At 44.9% G+C, this 13,542-nt stretch overlaps 1 protein-coding gene across 2 annotated transcripts in view; it reads right to left on the bottom strand.

Annotated features, from left to right (window-relative positions):
* Window positions 1-2,702: 2,702 nt before the first annotated feature.
* Window positions 2,703-13,542, bottom strand: part of LOC115197363 (ras association domain-containing protein 8) — a 29,413-nt gene continuing 18,573 nt past the window's right edge. The window contains exons 2-6 of one of the 2 annotated variants that reach the window (XM_029758788.1): window positions 11,269-11,509; window positions 6,841-7,658; window positions 6,117-6,314; window positions 5,696-5,846; window positions 2,703-3,317 (exon numbers count right to left, since the gene is read on the bottom strand). In XM_029758788.1, the coding sequence (XP_029614648.1) occupies window positions 3,202-3,317; window positions 5,696-5,846; window positions 6,117-6,314; window positions 6,841-7,658; window positions 11,269-11,371 (1,386 nt within the window). In that variant the 5' untranslated portion in view covers window positions 11,372-11,509 and the 3' untranslated portion in view covers window positions 2,703-3,201. Of the gene's footprint in view, window positions 3,318-5,655; window positions 5,847-6,116; window positions 6,315-6,840; window positions 7,659-11,268; window positions 11,510-13,542 lie in introns of both variants that reach the window. The other variant, XM_029758789.1, reaches the window with a different exon arrangement.

Raw genomic sequence — 13,542 nt, 5'->3', positions numbered from 1 at the left:
CTAATTTATAAAAAAAGAAAAAAAACTGAAATATTACATTTACATAAGTATTCAGACCCTTTACTCAGTACTTTGTACTTTGTTGAAGCACCTTTGGCAGCGATTACAGGCTCGTGTCTTCTTGGGTATGATGCTACAAGCTTGACACACCTGTATTTGGGGAGTTTCTCCCATTCTTCTCTGCAGATCCTTTCAAGCTCTTTCAGGTTGGATGGGGAGTGTCGCTGCACAGCTATTTTCAGGTCTCTCCAAAGATATTCGATCAGGTTCAAGTCTGGGCTCTGGCTGGGGCACTCAAGGACATTCAGAGACTTGTACCGAAGCCACTCCTGCGTTGTCTTGGCTGTGTGCTGTTGTCCTGTTGGAAGGTGAACTTTCGCCTCAGTCTGAGGTCCTGAGTGCTGTGGAGCAGGTTTTCATCAAGGATCTCTCTGTACTTTGCTCCGTTCATCTTTGCCTCGATCCTGACTTAGGAGTAGCTTACGTCTGGCCACTCTACCATTAAGGCCTGATTGGTGGAGTGCTGCAGAGATAGTTGTCCTTCTGGAAGGCTTTCCCATCTCCACAGAGGATCCCTAGAGCTCTGTCAGAGTGACCATCGGGCCCTTCTCCCCTGATTGCTCAGCTTGGCTGGGCGGCCAGCTCTAGGAAGAGTCTTGCTGGTTCCGAACTCCTTCCATTTCAGAAAAAAATTTGTCAAAAGACTCCAGCCACCCTAGTCATAGACTGTTCTCTCTGCTACCGCACGGCAAGCAGCAAGTCTAGGTCAAAGAGGCTTCTAAACAGCTTCTACCCCCAAGCCATAAGACTCCTGAAAATCTAATCAAATGGATACCTAGACTATTTGTATTGCCTCCCTCCCTCTTCTATGTTGCTGCTCTCTGTTATTATCTATGCATAGTCACTTTAATAACTCTACATACATGTACATATTACCTCAATTACCTTGACTATCCGGTGTCCCCGCACATTGACTCTGTACTGATACCCCCTGTATATAGCCCCGCTATTGTTATTTTACTGCTGCTCTTTAATTACTTGTTATTTTTATCTCTTACTTTTTTTAGGTATTTTCTTAAAACTACATTGTTGGTTAAGGGCTTTTAAGTAAGCGTTTCACTGTAAGGTCTACACCTGCTGTATTCGGCGCATGTGACAAATACAATTTAATTTGATAAGATTAATAGAGGCCACTGTGTTCCTGGGGATGCTGCAGAAATGCTGCAGAAATGTTTTGGTACTCTTCCCCAGATCTGTGCCTCGACACAATCCTGTCTCGGAGCACTACGGACAATTCCTTTGACCTCATGGCTTGGTTTTTTCTCCGACATGCACTGTCAACTGTGGGACCTTATATAGACAGGTGTGTTTCTTCCAAAATCATGTCCAATCAATTGAATTTACCACAGGTGGAACCCAATCAAGTTGTAGAAACATCTCAAGGATGATCAATGGAAACAGGATGCACCTGAGATACATTTTTTGAGTCTCATAGCAAAGGGTCTGAATACTTATGTAAATAAGGTATTTCTGTTTTTTATATTTAATACATTTGCTAAGATTTCTCAAAACCTGTTTTTGCTTTGTCATCATGGGGTGTTGTGTGTAGATTGCTGAGGAAAAGGTTTTATTTAATCCATTTTAGAATAAGGCTGTAACGTATCAAAATGTGGAAAAAGTAAAGGAGTCTGAATACTTCCCGAAGGCACTGTATATGAAATATGCATTGACAATAATTGACATATCGCATATGACATATCAATTTATTGACAATAATTGACATATTAACACTTATGGACACATAGGTTACCATCTATCCTTTCTTCAGTAACAAAACCTTGAACCACTGGTTGTATGTTGTACTGTGCCTAGTGTATAATGAAAATCACAACAGAGCAGAGACAGTCTGCATGTTGGTTGATGTGAGCTGAGGGTCAAAGTTTGATATGATAAATACACAGTATAAATGCTTCAGAAACAGAAATCCATGAAAAGCTACTTTGCCCCATAGGGCCACCGTATGGACATCTCATCCACGACTCAATGCAGTCCAAATGTAGCTACATTACAGCTTAATTCATTTAAATGAAAATAAAGTAATTGCACTTTAAAGGGATGAAAACGGCGATGATGATGATGATAATGGCGATGATGATGATAATGACGCATCACTTTTAGTCACAAGGTTTCCATAGATAGGCAACCATTTGGGTTATGACACATGGTTCTTATGTCTGTTGCTATATTGTCTATTTCAACTACACCGAGTGTACCAAACATTAGGAACACCTTACTAACATTGAGTTGCACCCTTTTGCCCTCAGAACAGCCTAAATTCGTCAGGGCATGGACTCTACAAGATGTGGCTGGCCCATGTTGACTCCAATACTTTCCATAGTTGTGTCAAGTTGGCTGGATGTCATTTGGGTTGTGGACGATTCTTGATACAGACTGGAAACTGTTTAGCGTGAAAAACCCGGCAACGTTGCAATTCTTGACATGCCCAAACCGGTGCGCTTGGCACCTACTACCATAGCCCGTTCCGTTCAAAGGCACTTACATCTTTTATCTTGCCCATTCACCCTCTGAATGGGACACATACACAATCCATGTCTCAATTGCCTCAAGGCTTAAAAATCCTTCTTTAACCTGTCTCCTCCCCTTCATCAACACTAATTGAAGTGGATTTAACAAGTGACATCAATAAGGGGTCATAGCTTTCACCTGGATTCACCTGGTCAGTCTATGTCATGGAAAGAGCAGGTGTTCCTAATGTTTACACTCAGTGTATCTCTTGTCTGTTTATCCAAGCTAAGTGCCCCATCCTGCAGTCAGGTAGGTTACTCATAGTCTTCCCTTCATTGTTGGAGCAATCATCATCATGTGTTGTCCCATGTGGGAGACTAGGAGTGCTTGTACACAATGGCCTCTAGCCATATCCTCTGTGTAAGTGTAGGTCCTTTTATCCATGACAGGAGAGTGTTACTGAAGTATCCTTTACCTGGACGTGCTATTACATCCTTGAGCTAGTCTTATCCAAGATCTGTATATAACCAACTCCTGACTAGGAGTGACTAGGAGAGGAGTTGGCTAAAGACAACCGTTTTGGGACCAGACTACCAAGCAGGCTACCTTTAGGTTGGTAGTGAGGGGGCCAGCTGGCAGGGAACATAGACATCCCCCTCTGTGTCCTCTGTCCTCTTAAACGTAGATCCCTTCTGGGTTTAAGCCAGATGTCAGCGGGCTTTGCAGGACCCGAAGGTGACCGGGCATCGAGGAGACTGGACGCTTCAGGGAACCGGACAGAGGAACCAAGTCTGAAGGAGAGAGAGAAATAGAGAAAAAATAAAGAGAGAGAGATAATTTGTTACTTTATTTTGCTTTAGATATTTGTTACCTTTAAATCTACTTCTCAGATTTAAATGTGAGTTCCTCCATGCATTACTAGGTCTGACCTCAGGGTGTCAGCATTGAACCATGCAGGACACCAGCCATAGCAGTTGATTCAATGGCCAAACATGGAGGGCTCTAACTGATTCAACACACATGTCCTGCTAAGTTATTAGAAGGACATGAACATTAAACGCATGACTTTACATAATTGAAAACCATTAGCATGACTACTAATATAAATTCACATGAGGTAATGGTAAGTACATGGTAATACAGTTATAAAAAATTATTTGGAAAAGTGATCTGGAAAAACAATTGGGTATACTACTGTCTGGGTTGATATATAGGATATTTTAAAAAGGTCTGGTTTAGTGCATAAAGCCACAGTCTTTTAACAGTCTCTAACATAGAACACTACAGCTGCACCATCGAGAGCATCCTGACCGGTTGCATCACCGCCTGGTATGGCAACTGCTTGGCACCCAACCGTAAGGCGCTACAGAGGGTAGTGCGTATTTTATTTTTTATTTAACCTTTATTTAACTAGGCAAGTCAGTTAAGAACAAATCCTTATTTACAATGACAGCCTACCGGGGGAACAGTGGGTTAACTGCCTTGTTCAGGGGCAGAACGACAGATTTTTACCTTGTCAGCTGGGGATTCGATCTGGTAACCTTTCGGTTACTGGCCCAACGCTCTAACCACTAGGCTACCTGCCACCCCTGCTGGCCCAGTACATCACTGGGGCCAAGCTGCCATCCAGGACCTATATACTAGGCGGTGTCAGAGGAAGGCCCAAAAAATTGTCAAAGACTCCAGTTGTCAAAGACTCAAGTCGTCAAAGACTCAAGTCATAGACTGTTCTCTCTGCTAGCGCACGGCAAGCGGTACCGGAGAGCCAAGTCTAGGTCCAAAAGGCTCCTTAACAGCTTCTACCCCCAACCCATAAGACTGCTGAACAATTAATCAAATGGCCACCCGGACTATTTACATTGACACCCACCCGTTTGTTTTTACACTGCTGCTACTCACTAATTATTATTAGTCACTTTACCCCTACCTACATGTACAAATTACCTCGACTAACCTGTACCCCCGCATATTGACACAGTACCGGTACCCCCTGTATATAGCCTCATTCTTCTTATTTTATTGTGTCAGTTATTTTTATATATATTTTTTTACTTTGGTGTATTTAGTAAATATTTCTTAACTCTATTTTCTTAAAACGGCATTGTTGGATATGGGCTTGTAAGTAAGCATTTCACGGTAAGGTCTACAACTGTTGTATTCAGCACATGACAAATAACGTTTGATTCAATTTGATTAGGCACTAACACACACCTTCAGAACCCGTTTCAAATTCAAGTCTCATACAAAGGTCTAAAGGTTTTCAAGACCACCTGGTGACTTGAATAGTTTGTTCTCTCCCAAAGCCTTTAACAAGCCTCAGTGTTCACAGTGTTCTTAGCTCTCTGTCTAACTCTGTTCTCTCTGCCAGGCCAGCCTAGCCTCTTGGCAGGCAAGATACAGTCCACTGAGTCCATCACAGAAACGGCTGAGCATGAGATGGAAGGAGAGAGTGATGGAGGGATATGATGATGGAGGGAGAGAGGGAGAGCTGAGGTGGCAGCTAGCAGCCGTATTGAGGCGGCTGTTGGCATGGAGACCATAAGTTCCACTGGAGGGGGCGAAACAAATGCACGCTCGCTCGCGCTCTTGCTCTCTGTAGGCGAGTAATCCTCTTTCAGCAGGCAGAGGGACGTCACATAGAAAATGATAACTGCTGTAGAAAAGACTTAGTGGGACTGACTGAGTGACCTGGCAGACAGAGCAGTGAAGAGCAGAATGAAAAGGTTACATTTTCGTCACGCAAAAGATCCCAGATTTGTGCAACAATGGTCATTAAATGAGTCAGCATGATTTAATTTGCGTGATGGCAGCATGATTTAATTTAAAGGTTTACAGTATTTTTTGCTCCACAGATATGTCACCCGACAAGGGAAATGGCATGTAAATACACCTTCTGCACAGTGGTAGTGATATAGCCAATGTCATGAAATTGCCTGTCTTTGTTCAGTGTGGACAGGCTTGTTATTGGTTGTGTTTAATTCATCAGCAATGAATCACATAAGTTGTGATTATTATGCCTTTTCAATGAATATGGTGAATAAACTGAGACTCAGCAATATGACATGACCACGAGCAGTAGTGAGAACCAAAGATATTGCAGATTAGAGCAATGCAAGAGGCTGCACCCACATAGAGGATCGACGCATCTAGCTCATTTGAAGTAAATGACCTGTGCCCTGTCCAGTGTGGGTAGTCCCCTCCTCGTCCTCACTGGGCTCGGCTGGCAGCACAGTGACCTTGGTGCCAGTCTGCTGGATGAACTGCTGCAGGTTGACCTGTCTCAGCTCCTTGGTCAGCTGCTCCAGCTCATGCTGTATGTCCTGGAGTGGAGATACAGATTGACCAAAGATATAAATCTATATTTTTGCCATCTGTACTTCTATAATCTGCAGCCATACTGACTGGTAATCTGCTCCTGGTGCATGGGTGGGCTACATGTTATGCCCCAACAATCTGCCCATGGTGTGTGTGTGCCCACCAGTATGTTCATTCAACACTGTATATGTGTCTCTATGTGCATTTGTTTATGGGTACGGTCATGCATCAGTGTTTTGTGTGTGTGTGTGTGCATGTCAATGCATGTGTCTGACCTGCATTCTCTTGCTACTCTGGCTCAGGGACCTATCCACGGCTCTGCAGCTGCTCTCCAGCTGGACGGCTTGTCTGTCCTGGGTCTTGAGCTCCGTGCGGGCCCTAAGCAACTGCGCCCTGGCCTCCACCTCGCTCACCCTCTGAGTCTCCTGTCTTTCCCACCGCAGACGCTCCTCCTCGAGATCCGCCTCCACACCCTGACACAAAGACAGGTTTTAGTTTGAGACCAATAGGAGTAGGGGGTGGTTGGGAGAAGATATGGTTCCCAGCACCCTAACCACATCATCTGTTTTGCAGGTAGTCTGTTATAAATACAAATGGAAGTGCATAGAAATGCATAGAGAGACATTCAGAGAGAGGACAGGCATTGTCTCTCTTTAAAATGGTGATGCAATGTGCCTGTACACCTTTAATGTTAAGGGGTTATAACAATGTCATTTTCAACAGAAATCGTAACATTTCGAATTAGAATTAGAATGACAAAAACTTTATTGTCCACGCAATGTGGAAATGTGTCTTTGACTTCACCACATAAAAATGGACATTAAACACCATCAGGAGCACATCATCCTCGAGATCATTAAGGAAACTATACAAAGCACAAAAGTGCAACAGTGCAAGTGCAGTTTCGTACAATTTAGGTGACCAATAATAGTGTCCAGGCCACTTGTACATATCTAACTAATGCCCATGGGTCATAAATCCGAGGTGTGCCCCACCCACCTGTACCAGAGCCATCCTGTCCCCCAGGTCGACTTTAGCGCCCTGCAGACGTCCCGTTAGCTCCTCAAGCCTGTCCTCGAGCTGCCTCTCGCTCTCCAGCTCAATCTGCAGCTCGCTGGCCCAGAACTCCTCCTCTTCCATCTCCACCTCGTTCTTCCTCAGTCGTCTCTCCAGCCTCACTATCTCCTCCACCAGCCCTCCTGCTCCTCTTGCCTCCTCTCCCCCTCCTTCTCCCCCACCCCAGGTCTGCAGCTCAGCCTCATAGGCCTCCAGCCTCTTCTCCAGCACACCCAGAGTCTCTCTCTGGAGCGCCACCAGTCTGACCAAGTCATCCATGCGGCAGGCCCACATGCCGGGGGACACTACCCCCCCTGGGGCTACCGCTTCGGAAGCTACATGGTGTTGGTGGTTCTGGTTCCCACCGTTCCCCTGGAGTAGGAGACGTCGTTTGGCCTCGGCCTCCCTCTCCTCCCAAGCCCGGCCTCCACTCAGGATGTCCCGGAGGCCCCGGGGCCTGCCGGAAAAGGTGAGGGACTTGCGGCGCGGCTCGCGCCGGCGGAGGGAGCGCTCACTGGGGTGGCGGAGCTTGGCAAGCGGGGGGAGGCTCTGCCGGTGGAGTCCGCGTTCCGGGCCCCGAAGCGGGGGCCCCTCGGAAGGGGGGCGTTCAGTCAGGGAGGGGCCTGTGCGGTGCAGGATCAGCTGGACGTCACCGGCATACTGACCCCAGGTGTTGATGGAGGCCACTGGGCTCTCGTGGGGGGCCAGGTGGCGCTCTGAGTCCCGCCATTGCTCCACCAGGGTATAGCGCCCAGTGCGGCCTTGAAAAAACAGATAAGACAACTTCAGATGTCGGCTTTTTGTCTATGTTTTTGTGAACGTCTTCTCAGCCTACAGTTGATGTCGGAAGTTTACATACACCTTAGCCAAATACATTTAAACTCAGTTTTCACAATTCCTGGCATTTAATCCTAGTAAAAATTCCCTGTCTTTGGTCAGTTAGGATCACCACTTTATTTTAAGAATGTGAAATGTCCGAATAATAGTAGAGAATGAGTTATTTCAGCTTTTAATTCTTTCATCACATTCCCAGTGGGTCAGAAGTTTGCATACACTTAATTAGTATTTGGTAGCATTGCCTTTAAATTGTTTAACTTGGGTCAAACGTTTCGGGTAGCCTTCCACAAGCTTCCCACAGTAAGTTGGGTGAATTTTGGCCCATTCCTCCTGAAAGAGCTGGTGTAACTGAGTCTGGTTTGTAGGCTTTCTTGCTCACACACGCTTTTTCAGTTCTGCCCACACATTTTCAGTAGGATTGAGGTCAGGGCTTTGTGATGGCCACTTCAACACCTTAACTTTGTTGTCCTTAAGCCCTTTTGCCACAACTTTGGAAGTATGCTTGGGGTCATTGTCCATTTGGAAGACCCATTTGCAACCAAGCTTTAACTTCCTGACTGATGTCTTGACATGTTGCTTCAATATATCCACATCATTTTCCTGCCTCATGATGCCGTCTATTTTGTGAAGTGCACCAGTCCCTGCTGCAGCAAAGCACACCCACAACATGATGCTGCCACCACCGAGCTTCACGGTTGGGATGGTGTTCTTCGACTTGCAAGCCTCCCCCTTTTTCCTCCAAACATAACGATGGTCATTGTGGCCAAACAGTTCTATTTTTGTTTCATCCGACCAGAGGACATTTCTCCAAAAAGTACGATCTTTGTCCCCATGTGCAGTTGCAAACCATAGTCTGGCTTTTTTCATGGCGGTTTTGGAGCAGTGGCTTCTTCCTTGCTGAGCGACCTTTCAGGTTATGTCAATATAGGACTCATTTTACTGTGGATGTAGATACTTTTGTTCCTGTTTCCTCCAGCATCTTCACAAGGTCCTTTGCTGTTGTTCTGGGATTGATTTGCACTTTTCACACCAAAGTACATTCATATCTAGGAACACGTCAGAACACGTCTCCTTACTGAGCGGTATGGCAGCTGCGTGGTCCCATGGTGTTTATTCTTGCGTACTATTGTTTGTACAGATGAATGTGGTACCTTCAGGCGTTTGGAAATTGCTCCCAAGGATGAACCAGACTTGTTGAGGTCTACAATTTTTTTTCCTGAGGTCTTGTCTGATTTCTTTTGATTTTCCCATGATGTCAAGCAAAGAGGCACTGAGTTTGAAGGTAGGCCTTGAAATACATCCACAGGTACATTTTACATTTTAGTCATTTAGCAGACGCTCTTATCCAGAGCAACTTACAGTAGTGAATGCATACATTTCATTTCATGTATTTTTTCTTCTTCTTCATACTGGCCCCCCGTGGGAATCAAACCCACAACCCTGGCGTTGCAAACACCATGCTGGCGTTGCAAACACCATGCTCTACCAACTGAGCCACAGGGAAGATCTCCAATTGACTGAAATTATGTAAATTAGCCTATCAGAAGCTTCTAAAGCCATGACATCATTTTCTGGAATTTTCCAAGCTGTTTAAAGGCACAGTCAACTTAGTGTTTGTAAACTTCTGACCCACTGGAATTGTGATACAGTGAATTATAACTGAAATAATCTCTGTAAACAATTGTCGGAAAAATGACTTGTGTCATGCACAAAGTAGATGTCCTAAACAACTTGCCAAAACTATAGTTTGTTAACAAGAAATTTGTGGAGTGTTTGAAAAACGAGTTTTAATGACTCCAACCTAAGTGTATGTAAACTTCGGACTTACAACTGTATGCACTTTGACAAACTAACAAATCCATTGAGATGAATAATAGCTCTTGTGATAATTATAATTAATGTGGATCAGTAGGATAAGTATCAGTGCATCCATCGCCTTGGAACGTATATGAGTCTTGAATAATTGAACATCAATCTATGCAGAGATTAATAAACTCGTTTTAGGTCATATGACACTTCAGTGGAATTTAATTTTCCAATTTCCAATTTTCACACACGTAACAAGGCCAAAGAGACCGAGGCAACCCCCTGATACACACAGTCTCTTGCCAAAAGCCCAATGCTGGTCGCAACTAGAGATAAACCCAATAAACCTAACATTAATCTTGTCATTAGACATTAGTACTGTGCATAGGACCCTTCTTTAAACCCAGAATATACAGAGGTTTAGGATCAGTGGATCTCAGTTGATGATCACTCTCGAGTGGCGAGTGGCGCAGTAGTCTAAGGCACTGCATCATAGTGCTAGAGGCGTCACTACAGACCCTGGTTTGATCCCGGGCTGTATCACAACCGGCCGTGATCGGGAGTCCCATAGGGCGGCGCACAATTGGCCCAGCGTCGTCCTGGTTAGGGTTTGGCCGGGGTAGGCCGTAATTGTAAATAAGAATGTGTTCTTAACTGACTTGCCTAGTTAAATAAAGGTTCAATAAAAAATAAAAAAATCACCATGTGTAAAACAGTCGCAAATTGAAAAACTATAAATGTCACTTGTGACATTTATAGTTTTCAATTTGCGACTGTAAGAAGCAGTATCCCATATTATAAGCGGTTCTATGGTGATTTTACCATACAGGCGATGATCCATACAACTGTATCTCATGAAAGAGAAATATGGTTTTACAGCTTATCTTGTTTAAAAAAATAAAGAAAAAAAGTAGGAGAGGCAGGGGAGAGGAGGAGAGAGGAGGAGAGAGGAGGAGAGGGGGCTTCAATAAGTGATTCTGCTTTTCCCCTTCCTGGCGAGCGATGGAAGGATGAGTCAGACTTTCCCTCCTCCCGCCTGCCCCACATAGTGGGAAGTGATGTCAATATAGGCTGCTCCATTCCTCTCCTCTCACTGAGAGGGGGATGGATGGAGGGATGAAGGGAGGGAGGGATGGATGGAGGAGGGGGAATCTGATCCAAATAAAGCCTCTGACTAAGACCCTCTATCTCTCACTACAGCACCAAGAGGTTGAGGCGAAGGCAGGAGGAGAGGAACACATATTTGTTAATTTCATTAGGCCTATTTTCAATTAGCGACAGGCTATTACGTTTTCTGCAGCAAGCCTAATTTTAAGACAGCTCCTGATTAAAATTGGAGTTCAATTAACCACCATTTCTTAAACGAGCAACACATTACTGAGAATCAGTATATTTTCTTCACTGTTTCTATACTTGAGTACTACTATCAGTAGTTCTAAACACTTAACACTAGTCCACATTGTACGCAGTCAATCAACTTTGGCTTGGTGACAAAGACGGTAGCCTACGTAACCAAAGCCTCACTGGTAAATAGGTTAGGATAGAGGTGCATTACATGATCATTCTATTACTCCCTATGTCAATACAATCCTTGACGAAGGGCAAAGCACATTCAGAAAACAAAATATAGGCATAATACAGGCTTAAATGCCAATACTTTTTATATTTCAAACACACATAAAACAAACATCCTAAAGCCTTGGTCAAGAGTCATAGGTCAGAGCTCACCTATGGCTTGGGCCAGAGCGATGACTACTTCCTGGCAGGTGGTTGCCTCGGTGACCCCGCATACGACCCTCTGGACCCCGTCCACCCAGACCTTGAGCTCCATGCTGGGTCAGGTGACTCAGGTCAGGTGACCCAGGTCAGGTGCAGCGAGGGGGCCTGCTGCGGTGGGTTGGCCCCATCATTCCTGGAAGCTCCAGTTGTGTACAGTGGTGCAGGGTGGCTCCAGCTGGCCACCACCTCACTGAGGAGGAAGAACACAGAGCAAAACAGGAAGGACCTGGTCAGGAAGCACATTTAAGAGGACAACATTGTTTTGATTATTTGTATTCTCTGCCCAGAACTGGGCAAAACTGGTAAAAACTGGACCAACTGTTTGAAATAATTTTCTAGTTGAAATGTTGCAATTTCAACCAGTTCTCACCCACTGACTGAGGATCTTTTGAATTGTGCAAAACTATTTATTTGGTACATGTAGAAGTTGTCAGTATGGTCTGTGAGGAGATAGTTAGTGGCTATGGGAGATAGGCTCATTCATCATGGCCTGAAAACAATACCAGCCTGAAAATGTGTGCCACTATTTTTAGGGGCTGTTGAGGAAAAGGAGGATGGCTCAAACAGTTGGTGAATGACAGAACCGTCAAACCGCCCAGCCAGGCATACTGGGACCAGCTGGACATGACATTGTTGTTTTCATCCTGGCTCTGTGAATAGGGGGGTTAGACAGGAAGAGCCTGCCAGTACTGATGCTCTGAGCCAAGTTCCTGTTATTTTATGGAGAATGGTGAGGAAACAACAGTGAGGAGAGAGCAGGAAGATGGCGTCAGTGAGATAGAGGGGGCATGCAGGAAAAGTGAGTGAAAGGTGAAATGGAGAGGGGGCAGGAAGAGAGACTGCAACAAAGGTGGATGAAGGGAACAATTACTTTCTTTTGATGTCGAGGAGTCGAGGATCTCGTATTTTGCCGCAGATGTGCCAACTTTTCAAAGAGATCCTACGATAAGTGAGACGTTTTATTGTGCAAATGTATACACACAGAAAATACAAGACTCCTCTTGAGAGAGAATGGCCACCAAGGGAACGGAACCCTGACCTGTTCACCGGACGTGCTTGTTGCACCCTCGACAACTACTATGATTATTATTATTTGACCATGCTGGTCATTTATGAACATTTTAACATCTTGACCATGTTCTGTTATAATATCCACCCGGCACAGCCAGAAGAGGACTGGCCACCCCTCATAGCCTGGTTCCTCTCTGGGTTTCTTCCTAGGTTTTTGGCCTTTCTAGGGAGTTTTTCCTAGGGAGTTTTTCCTAGCCACCGTGCTTCTTTCCCATGCATTGCTTGCTGTTTGGGGTTTTAGGCTGGGTTTCTGTACAGCACTTTGAGATTTCAGAGTGCTGTACGAAGGGCTATATAAATACATTTGATTTGATTTTGATTTGAACAGGGAAAAGATGCACACGATGTGTTGAAAAGGAAAAGTGAAGTGTATGTTTGTGCTTCTGGCTCGATTTGATGAGGAACATATGGCCGAAACTTTAGTTGGTTTTCTACATAATGCTCGGTGTGTTGTTCACTGTATGAGATTCAAAATAGCTTCACTGTAGTAATCCAATGAAGTATGTGGTAAACACTGAAGAATTTAGGACATAGACTGAAGACTACCAGCTTTATCAGAAATGCATATTTGTCTCACATTCATTTTGAACCCCAATCCCTTCCCAGTCAAGTTCATTCCAGACAAAATGAACAAGACTGCTTTTGTGACTGTAGTAGACTCTGATTAGAAAACAAAACATGGCCAGTGTCTTGCTCCATGCAGTCTGGCACATTCTAGATTCCTTCCTGCCACACAATGGACCATGGAAGAAAAGTCAATATGAAATTGTGAAATCAGATTAAATTAGGGTCATTTCAAAGGAAAACCCAGCTCAGCTCCATCACAGTCCTCTTCAAGGAGAGAGTCTATGAAGAGAGAGTAGATAGATGGCCAGTGTCCAGAGCTGCGATGCCCCCTAGAGGGCTGACCTTCATAGTGCAGTTGAGCGCAGAGCTCTATCCCTCTGCTGGTCACTTAACCCCCCTCCACATCTCCCCCACCCTCCTCCACTCTCCTCCACCCCCCACGTTCCCTCTCCATGTTCTTAATGTCATCTAGCACAGCCTCGGCAGGCTGCTGTGCCTTACAGACACACACGCACACATGCGCACACACGGTCAGACACACACACTCACACACTGCCTCTCTCATGGTGCTTTGCTAAACACAGT

This window comes from Salmo trutta, chromosome 7 (assembly GCF_901001165.1).
Source record: "Salmo trutta chromosome 7, fSalTru1.1, whole genome shotgun sequence".
Lineage (NCBI taxonomy): Eukaryota > Metazoa > Chordata > Actinopteri > Salmoniformes > Salmonidae > Salmo > Salmo trutta.
This window is presented reverse-complemented; position numbering and strand designations above follow the sequence as displayed.